The sequence below is a fragment of the Coregonus lavaretus genome, assembly GCF_964263955.1.
Source record: "Coregonus lavaretus genome assembly, chromosome: 32".
Classification (NCBI taxonomy): domain Eukaryota; kingdom Metazoa; phylum Chordata; class Actinopteri; order Salmoniformes; family Salmonidae; genus Coregonus; species Coregonus lavaretus.
Genome location: NC_140019.1, coordinates 10,524,514 through 10,535,676, shown reverse-complemented (window position 1 = coordinate 10,535,676; position 11,163 = coordinate 10,524,514). Strand labels below are relative to the sequence as shown.

Here is an 11,163-nt window from a genome sequence, read left to right as displayed (position 1 = left end):
CTGTGAACTTCCGTCTCCCAGGGTAGGCGTGAGTATTCCTTTATCATCGTTTTCCGCCAAACCCTTTCTGCTTCCCATTTCGCTGGCTGTCCCTCAAGTGTTGTCTTTACAGCTCTAGTGGACTCCGGTGCCACTGGGAACTTCATCAACCAGGCCCTCGCCTCCTCCCTGAACTAAACTTCATACCCCCTCTCCTTTCCTTTTCCTGTCGAAGCCCTGGATACACAGCCATTGGGATCCTGCACAATCACAGCACCACTCACCCTCACCGTGGGACCCATGCAACAACAAAAACGTCCCTTCCTCATCACCACTGCACCCATACAAAAAGTCATCCTCGGCCTCCTGCGGCTCCAATTTCATAACCCCACCATCTCCTGATCAAGGTCCAGAGGAGCGCTGTTGGGTCCAGAGGAGCGCTGTTGGGTTCCGGCGGCCGCCATCCTGGACCCCAACATTGTCCTGGATTTCCATCTCCACCGTCCGGACCAGCCTGCTCCTCGCCCCCGGGGCTGTCCTCCTGGCTGGTGTCGTCCTGCGACTCGAGCCGCGTGTCAAAAGATCAGTTTGGGCAATCATAATGTCACAAAGTGAAATGGCATTAATAAAGTTTTATCAAAGGATTTACACTTATTATCACTATCAACAAAACTTTTTTTCTATCCTCAGGCATGGAGACCTCCTGTGATGCTACATAGAACATGTCGTGTTACGGAGCTCTTGGAGGAACTGTCTATCTCCATGGAAATATATGGACAAATGTTTTTTGGGGGTTAAATGCGCCTTTGAAGGTTTACATACAGTAACCCAGATCTACAGTTTGGCCAAGTGCATGTGAAGGAGGTGAATGGATGCTATTTCTAACTCTGCAAATCAACATTAGACCTTATGAAGACTGTTACATACTTCAAATGTTAATTGTCAAAAAGTGATCTGTGCAGTAGCCTTCCATTTTTTTCCACAAACATCTCCACACAAATGCTAATGAGAGTCCGGAACTGGAATATGCTGACATCACTATTCGAAAGAAGAGGGATGGTGTATGGACAAATTGTAGTGCTGGAGGGGGCCAGACCAAACACTGAGAGATAGACCTGAGGGACTGGAGGAGACTGTATACTGGAATACAGCTTGGCCAATGAGAGAGGTTCTTGAGCTGCATGTTTGAAGGGTTGGTCTTTAGAAGTGGTACTGAACCCTTGTTGCTCCATTTGTTACTGTAACGAATTGTATTAACCTTCCCATATTACTGTTTATATTTCATGTCATTCACTGCTGAGGGTTTTGTACGTTCTTTACCTAAATAAATAACCCAGCAACTGGACTGTCTACATATGTCATGGTCTCTATGTTACTGATTTAATGTTTTATTTATTTATGTTAATTTTTTCTCAACATACAACCGTACAATGTTTTTGCACAGTAGTAGAAGTTGTCATTCAGTACAGAAGTTTGTGAGCGAGAGGATGGCCCCCTATAGTGTCCTCTATGGAAGAATGGTTCCTTTTTTGTTCCCTTCACTTTTTTCTGAATCACATCTTATTTTGCATCTAATAAACAAACCCAATTTATCACGGTTTGAGCTCCCAGAAAGTGCTATATAAATGCAGTCCATTATGATGTATTTTTATTCTGTCTAGCTGCAACCCAAAATGAATTACTTACAACCAATCGATGCTGTCAAGGAGTCACAATCCACCATTTGGGAAACATTGGAATTTGGTCTGTTGGTCCTCTGTATTTCACTTTTTATTTCTCTCACCTCTCCTCTCAAATTAATTTCCTTCTGTCTTCTGTCCTCTGTCTCTCTCTGTGTCTCTGTCTCTCTGTGTCTCTGTGTCTCTCTGTGTCTCTGTGTCTCTCTCTCTCTCTCTTTCCTTTATTTCTTTTTTTTAAATGTCACAATCTTAAATGGACTGAAAGTGCCTTCTAAATGTGAAGAAGGTGGTGTGTTCATGTCAGTGATTAACAGCTTGTGTGTTAGAGCTGACCACTGCCCTTACAAAACGAACGAGGTCATTTTCTCAGGCGCAAACATTTATTTACATTCAAAAGTACACTCTTAGAGGTAAAAGCCTTCTGGGTTAAATGTAGAACCCTCTGTGGAAAGGGGACAGTCGAAGAACCCTTTTAGGTAGTTAGAACCTTTTTTCTAAGAGTGTAGCCTCATAACTTATCTGATATTACACATCAATAGACATGAATGAAGCCAGCCTGGCTGTTTATGTAACGAACAAGTTAAACTTTGAGGTTCTTCCTCTTTCCTCTGAGTCAGAACCTATTAATAGGGTGAGGTACAAATTGTACTTTTCTTTTGCTTGTCACAAGCTAAGTGAATTCTACTGAGTGACAAGGACAGCTGGAGTGTCTTTCATACCACCTTTGCATAGGTTTTGTTTATGTTGTAAATTGTGAGCTTATGGAAATTCAGTACTGAATGGAAAATAGAGGATTTTGTTACAGTACAGTATAGCTTAATTTGCTAACTTGAGCCCTGTGTTTTGAAGAGACATGAAGGCTCTGTTTGGACTGTTGGTGATGTTAGCAGGAGTGTCTCATGGTAAGAAGTTTCTTTATGTGTCGATTTCCCTCTTGTTTTACACATGATATAAGGAGCCTTGTTTATGTCATGCAGAAAGTGAACCGCTTGATCAAAGCTATTTGTGGTGTACTATAGGCTATTTAGAATCCCTTTTGTCAAATGAATCCCTCTCATAATGACTAATGATAGAAACAGAGACAATATTCAAAAGACTGAAAAAGACAGAGTTGTCTCGTTATTCATTGTCTTGTGATAATTATAACTGACTGAGGTACTGTTATGTTGCCAAGTACCTTGATGTCATTGGTTTGGTTATCAAATCAAATCAAATCAAATTGTATTTGTCACATGCGCCGAATACAACCGGTATAGACCTTACCGTGAAATGCTTACTTACAAGCCCTTAACCAACAATGCCGTTCAAGAAATAGACTTAAGAAAATATTTAGTAAATAAAAGAAAGTTTAAAAGAAAACAAAAATGAACACAGTAAAATGAACACAGTCAGTGTGTATAAGGTTAGTCGAGGTAGTTTGTACATGTAGGTAGGGGTATAGTGACTATGTATAGATAATAAACAGCGAGTAGCAGCAGTGTAAAAACAAAGGGGGGAGGGGGGAGGGTCAATGTAAATAGTCCGTGTGGCCATTTGATTAATTGCTCAGCAGTCTTATGGCTTGGGGTGGAAGCTGTTAAGGAATCGTTCGGATCTAGACTTGACGCTCCGGTTGTGTCGTCAGCAACTGTAATGATGGTGTTGGAGTCGTGCTTTGCCACGCAGTCGTGGGTGAACAGGGAGTACAGAAGGGGCCTAAGCTCGCACCCCTGAGGGGCCCAGGTGTTGAGGATCAGCATGGCAGATGTGTTGTTGCCTACCCTTACCACCTGGTGGTGGCCCATCAGGAAGTCCAGGATCCAGTTGCAGAGGGAGGTGTTTAGTCCCAGGGTCCTTAGCTTAGTGATGAGCTTTGTAGGCACTATGGTGTTGAACACTGAGCTGTAGTCAATGAACAGCATTCTCACATAGGTGTTCCTTTTGTCCAGGTGGGAAAGGGCAGTGTTGAGTGCGATTGAGATTGCGTCATCTGTGGATATGTTGGGGTGGTATGCGAATTGGAGGGGGTCTAGGGTTTCCGGGATGATGGTGTTGATGTAAGCCTTTCAAAACACTTCATGGCTACTGACGTGAGTGCTACGGGTCTTTAGTCATTTAGGCAGGTTACCTTCGCTTTCTTGGGCACAGGGACTATGGTGGTCTGCTTGAAACATGTAGGTATTACAGACTCGGTCAGGGAGAGGTTGAAAATGTCAGCGAAGACACTTGCCAGTTGGTCTGCACATGCTCTGAGTACATGTCCTGGTAATCCGTCTGGCCCAGCGGCCTTGTGAATGTTGACCTGTTTAAAGATCTTGCTCACATCGGCTATGGAGAGCGTGATCACACAGTCGTCCAGAACAGCTGGTGCTCTCATGTATGCTTCAGTGTTACTTGCCTTGAAACGTGCATAAAAGGCATTTAGATTGTCTGGTAGGCTCACGTCACTCTGCAGCTCACGGCTGAGTTTCCCTTTGTATTCCGTAGTAGTTTGCAAGCACTGCCACATCCGACGAGCGTCAGAGCCAGTGTAGTAGGATTCAATCTTAGCCCTGTATTGACGCTTTGCCTGTTTGATGGTTCGTCTGAGGGCATAGCGGGATTTCTTATAAACGTCCGGATTAGTGTCCCGGTCCTTGAAAGCGGTAGCTCTTGCCTTTAGCTTGTTGAGGATGTTGCCTGTAATCCATGGTTTCTGGTTGGGGTATGTACATACGGTCACTGTGGGGATGACGTCATCAATGCACTTATTGATGAAGCCAGTGACTGATGTGGTGTACTCCTCAATGCCATTGGATGAATCCCGGAACATATTCCAGTCTGTGCTAGCAAAACATTCCTTTAGCATAGCATCCGCGTCATCTGACCACTTCGGTATTGAGCGAGTCACTGGTACTTCCTGCTTTAGTTTTTGCTTGAAAGCAGGAATCAGGAGGATAGAATTATGGTCAGATTTTCCAAAATTGGAGGGCGAGGGAGAGCTTTGTAAGCAATCTCTCTGTGTGTGGAGCAAAGGTGGTCTAGAGATTATTTTCCTCTGGTTGCACATGTGACCAGCGTCGTCCAGGGTAGGGGAGGGAATGGCCGGCAGGGTTGTGGGTTTGTTTCCCACGGGGGGCCAGTATGAAAAAATAAAATAATGTTTGCACTCACTAACTGTAAGTCGCTCTGGATAAGAGCGTCTGGATAAGAGCTCTGGATAAGAGCGTCTGCTAAATGACTAAAATGTAAATGTAAAATGTAAATGTAAATGAGGTCAAACAGATTTAAGTTTGACTGCATTAAAGTCCCCGGCCACTAGGAGTGCCGCTTCTGGATGAGTATTTTATTCTTTGCTTATTGCCTTATACAGATCGTTGAGTGCGGTCTTAGTGCCACCATCGGTTTGTGGTGGTAAATAGACGGCTACGAATAATATAGATGAAAACTCTCTTGGTAGATAGTGTGGTGTTCACCTTATCATGATTTATTCTACCTCAGGCGAGTAATACCTCGAGACTTCTTTAATATTTGACATCGCGCACCAACTGTTATTGACAAATAGACACACACCCCCACCCTTTGTCTTACCAGACGTAGCTGCTCTGTCCTGCCGATGCACGGAAAACCCAGCCAGCTCTATATTATTTGTGTCGTCGTTCAGTCACGACTCGGTGAAACATAAGATATTACAGTTTTTAATATCCCTTTGGTAGGATAGACTTGATCGTAGATCATCCAGTTTATTTTCCAGTGATTGCACGTTGGCCAATAGAACAGATGGTAGAGGCGGTTTCCTCACTCGCCAACAAATTCTCACAAGTCACCCCGACCTCCGACCCCTGCATGTCCGTCTTTTCTTCATGCGATTGACAGGGATTTGGGCCTGGTCTCGGGGTAGCAGTATATCCTTTGCGTTGGACTCATTAAAGAAAATATCTTCGTCCAGTTCGAGGTGAGTGATCGCTGTTCTGATGTCCAGCAGCTCTTTTCGGTCATAAGAGACAGTAGCAGCAAAATTATGTACAAAATAGGTTACAAACAATGTGAAAAAAATAAATAAAAAATAGCACAGTTGGTTAGGAGCCTGTAAAACGGCAGCCATACCCTCCGGCGCCATTACTCTCTGGTTATACTGTTGCTTGCTTGGTTGTATTCTCATCCATAAAATTATACCTCAAAACTAGGACAGTGATAGTCACTACAGTATCTATATTCCTCTTGATTTTCAGGAATGGAGACCCACTGTGATGCAACACTGGATGGAGCTCAGTGTTATGGAGCTCTGGGAGGAACTGTCTCTCTCCAGCTGATGACCATTGACAGTAAAGCCCCTGACATATTATTAAAAACCAACTCCACTGGTTTTACTAAAAATATACTCCTAATTAGAAACAAAACTGATAAAAAAGTAAAAATCGACAAATCCATTGAAACCAGAGCACACTTCTTTTTCAACAACGGAACATTTAGGATAGATAACACAGAAAGGAATGATTCTGCTGAATATAGACTAGAACTATTTAATTCAGATGGGGAAACATTAGGGACAAGAAGACTACAACTGTTTATTGAAGGTATAGTAATTAGCTAACCCTTTAAAATTCTCATATTGACACAAATTCTTATTACTAACCATAACTTGACTACAGAAGCCTCTGTGGCCTTCTAAATCTAGAAGAAGTCTTGTTTTCTAATGTGTTGTTGCGAATGTCTGCAAATGTCTATTCTTCTTCCTCCACAGCCCCAGTGTCCTCTCTTCAGCTGTCCTCTCAGTGTCTGATCCATGGAGAGATGAGGGTGACCTGTTCCTCTGAGGGGGATGGTCCTCAGTACAGCTGGACTCTGGACGGACACACACAGAGAGACACTGAGGCCTCTCCTGGTGACCAGACAAACACCATGACACTGAAGAGAGGCCTGTCAGGAGATCTCACCTGCACTGTCAAAAACCACATCAGCAGTGTTACTGTGAGCAAAATCATCTCCCCCTGTGAGGGTAAGCTACTGTTTAATTACATTTGTTAAAGAGACATATTATGTAAAATAATATCATTGATTAATGATAATTATGAAGATGATTATAATTATGATGAATCTTTATCAATGGACTTTGACCTGTTTAGAAAGCACTATCCATTTGCCAGTATTACATTCAGATACATATACGATTTCTGTTTATTTGATTACTTGCAGGGCTTATGTATGTTAACTGCACTTCCAATGGGACAAAGATATCAGAGTGGGTGATTGCCGCTGGTAATACCCTGTGTATTGACCCTACAGTAGTGGCACACACAACTGTGACAAAGGCCTCCACCAGTAAAACAGAGACAACCAAAGGCAAGGGGTTTGAAACCCTAGTGACCTCCACTCTAAATCGTCCCACTCTAAATCTTTGTCATACTTCTGACTTATTATAATTCCTTGGAATGCTATTTTTCGTACACTGTTTACAGTTTAAGCTAGAAATGCCATTTAAACATTAAGACTTACAGATCGGTCTGGAAAAGTGTGCTTGTATTTAACTTTTTTAAATATTTTAAACTTTTTGTCCTTCTTTATTTTTTACTCCAGCCACTTTAATGGGATTTCCTCAACATTCTAAAGGACCCATTGTGACATCATGACTTCCATAAATATATTATATTCACTCTAAACAATGTAACTTTGACCTAAATCAGCTACTTTGAACACTTTCCCAACAACTTAGACAATAGACTTGGAAAGCGTATGAAATCTAAGTTTGATTGTGTGCCTTTCAAATTTGAAATCAGAACAGAATTCTCTTCTGCCGATCAAATGATACACCTGTTTTGGAAACCGCATCAGCTACATTTCCTTTCAGCTTTTACAAGCCACTTACATTTTGACCACTTATCCATCAAGGTAGAATAAAAATCAGGGCATATGAAAGCTCAGTCTATTTCTCTGCTATTCAAATCTGAAATCCGAACATAATGATCTTCTACCGATCAAATGATACAGCTGTTATAGTAATCACATCAACTACATTTTCTGTCAACTTTTACAAACAAGAGACATATTGACCACTTTCCCGACAGGTTAGCCAAAAACTTAGAGGGTATGACATCATGGTCTACTTCTCCGCTATTCAAATCTGAAATCAGAACAGAATGGTCTTCTGCCAATCAACAGTTACAGCTGTTTAATTAACCGCATCAACGACATTTCGTGTCAACTTTTACAAACAACTGAAATTTTGACCACTTTCACAACAACTTAGACAAACACTTACAGCCTATGAAATCTTAATCTACTTCTCTGCTTTTCAAATCTAAAATCAGAACACTTATTCCACTACCACAAATATACTTTTAAAGAGCTAAAGGAAGTCCCACAATTTAATGTCTAGTTATCAATATTATCATTAATACTAATGATGGATTTCATGACCTTTTATGTAGTATCAGTGGTGGCAATGAAACAACCTTCATGCTACAATGAAACAACCTTCATGCTTATATGTTGTTCTGTCTCTGTTTCCTCTCTTTTACCCAGACATCATAGGGATGGTAGCAGGGTATCTGACAGGCATAGTCCTTGTCCTAGTGATGGTGTTGGCAGTTTACTGTGTCCAGAAGAAAAATAAACCTCCAAAGATTCCAGGTTAGAGGATATTTAGCTGCAGCTCTTCAATTTTCTCAAGTACTACAATTGACCATGTCAGTCTTGCCAGTGAAATATTACTAATCTGACTCTCTCTCTCTCTCTCTCTCTCTCTCTCTCTCTCTCTCTCTCTCTCTCTCTCTCTCTCTCTCTCTCTCTCTCTCTCTCTCTCTCTCTCTCTCTCTCTCTCTCTCTCTCTCTCTCTCTCTCTCTCTCTACACAGTTAATGTTAACAGTCAGGATGTGGAATACGCTGATGTCAGGACACTGGAGAATCAGATGAGACAGCAGGAAAGAAAAGTGGAGTACGGACAGGTGAAAGTGGCAGGGGGTCCCCTGCAGCCAATGGAGGTGGACTATGGACAGATTGAAATATTAGAGGGTCCACAGCAGAAGGTAGACACACCTGAAGAGGTGGACTATTTGTACGCCAGGGTACGGAAAGGCCAGTGAGAAAGGTACTGTCTAGATTCAATATGATAGAAGGAGGCTGATTTGGAGGAAAGTACAACGCAGTTTCCATCTGCCTATGGGCATATCATCCCTAACTGGTATTGCATATCTTACAGATTTCGTCCCATTATGACTAGATTCAGGTTTTCAAAGATGGTCATTACTTCTTTTGCAATATGTACACCAAGTCTTAAAGAACAACCAAGTTAAATCATTTGGCAAACTAAGTTCAGACTTCCATTTGCCAAAGTCTGATTTCTGTAGCTATTTACAGCGAAGAGACTATTTACTGAAACACCCCAACTGGGTAAAAATGAAAGGTGAGCCCTCTCCCATAGAAAAACACTGAATCAATACTCAGAAAAGGGCAACTAGTAGTAAACAAATAACAAAAATATACTAATCTGTTGCTGTCATGACCTAGAGCAATACTCTGCAAACTAAGAGCAAGTGGAAATCTGAACTTGGGGAGAACATTGAACATGATCTTGGGAGGCAATACTCATACCATTATCAATGGAAAATCAACAGTAGGTACTTTCTAACTCCAGACACAATGGTGAAGATAAGAAAAGAAACAACCAGTGAATACTGGAGAAAATGTGGGGAATTGTTCGCAAACTACCTCCATATTTTTGGGTCTTGTTCTAGAATAATTAACTTCTGGAATTATGTTTTTGACTTTGCAAACAATGTATTTAAATGCTCCCTGGCAAAGGACCCAAAATGTAATCCCTGAACGGTTTCAAAATGCCTATCTATTGAATATACTCTTGTCTGCAGCAAATACATGTATTACAGCACATTGGTTAAATAAGGACATTCATACTATGCAAGAGTGGAATTGTAGAGTGAAATAAATGTATTTAATGGAGAAAAAAAATTGCAAACAGATATATGTGAAAAAAGATGGGAACCGCTCCTTGTAAATAACATTTAGTAGACATAAGACCAATTAGTCTTGAAGCAATGTGATATGATAAATGTGATGACTTATTTTTCCTTTTATTTTTTATTTATTTTATTTCCTTTTGGTGCTTACAGTGCCTTCAGAAAGTATTCACACCCCTCGACTTTTTCCACATTTTGTTGTTACAGCCTGAATTTAACATGGATTAAATTGTGTCACTGGCCAACAGCAAGGATTAGGACGTTTTTTTTTAGGATAAAAATAAAAGGAATAGAGCTAAGCACAGGCAAAATCCTAGAGAAAAACCGGGTTCTGTCTGCTTTCCAACATAAACTGGGAGACAAATTCACCTTTCAGCAGGACAATAACCTAACACCCAAGGCCAAATATACACTGCAGTTGCTTTATAAGAATGTTCCTGAGTGGCCTAGTTACTGTTTTAACTTAAATCGGATTGAAAATCTACAGCAACACTTGAAAAGTCTGTCTAGCAATGATCAACAACCACCTTGACAGAGCTTGAATAATTTTTAAAATAATAATGTGCAAATATTATCCAATCCAGGTGTGCAAAGCTCTTAGAGACTTAACCAGAAAGACTCACAGCTGTAATCACTGCCAAAGGTGATTCTAACATGTATTGACAGGGGTGTGAATACAGGAGTGTGAATAATAAATCAGATATTTCTGTATTGCATTTTCAAAAATGTGCAACAATTTCTAAAAACATGTATTGGGGTATTGTGTGTAGATGGGTGAGAGAGAAAAAAACATGATTTAATATATTTTGAATTCAGGCTGTAACACATTTCTCACATGCTGATGCATTTCCTTTTTGAGTCACATGATTTCCATATTTGGTTAGCTCCTCTGATTAACTTCAACTAAAGCATATAAGATTTCACCATATGTCAGTCTCAATCAAAATACGTTAAACTAAAATAACAAATTGAGAAGAGGATGTTGAGAAATGAAGATAAATATTACTAACAAAGTGTTGATGACATAATGTAATGTTGTGTAATATGTAGTGGAATCACTTGTCATGCTTCATTGTGAATGCCGCTGTGTGATGGGAAATTGCAGTTTGAAAATAAAATCCTGTTTTTTAAAAACAAGCAAAAGTTGTGCCTGTCTTCTCTGATACTACAGTATAGAGGTAAACAATTCAGAGCCTTGGGCTTCTATTCATCCCATCTGAGGAGTAATAAACAGTCTACATAAAATCAAATGTTATTGGTTGCATACTGTTGGATTCTAGCTAGAAATATACTTATTAATGTTATCAAACTTATTGATTACTTTACATGTATAAGGAATGTATATGTTGGGGTCAATTAAGGGTGGATAGGAATTTTGTGTGTGTAAAGTTATTGGGTGAGACAAAGGCAAGCGCAGAAAGTTTATATTCTGTTTCTAAGGAGGGAGGCAAAGGGCAACAGTCTAGTTTCAGTTCTTGATAAGGCATGCCAGCTGTGGAACTAGGGAGGAGCGAGGAATTCGGCTCGAGGTCAAGTCAACAGATGAAGTGAGAAGCAACCTCTGGGAGGGGGG

The 11,163-nt window shown here is 40.7% G+C and overlaps 1 protein-coding gene across 1 annotated transcript; it reads left to right on the top strand.

Annotated features, from left to right (window-relative positions):
• Positions 1–2,365: 2,365 nt before the first annotated feature.
• Positions 2,366–10,696, top strand: LOC311107832 (uncharacterized protein). The gene is made up of 5 exons (XM_084150395.1): positions 2,366–2,560; positions 5,849–5,941; positions 6,361–6,615; positions 8,139–8,246; positions 8,470–10,696. Exons 1-5 carry the CDS (start codon positions 2,512–2,514, stop codon positions 8,697–8,699), a joined length of 735 nt encoding a protein of 244 aa, XP_084006521.1. The 5' UTR covers positions 2,366–2,511; the 3' UTR covers positions 8,700–10,696.
• The last annotated feature ends 467 nt before the right edge of the window (positions 10,697–11,163 follow it).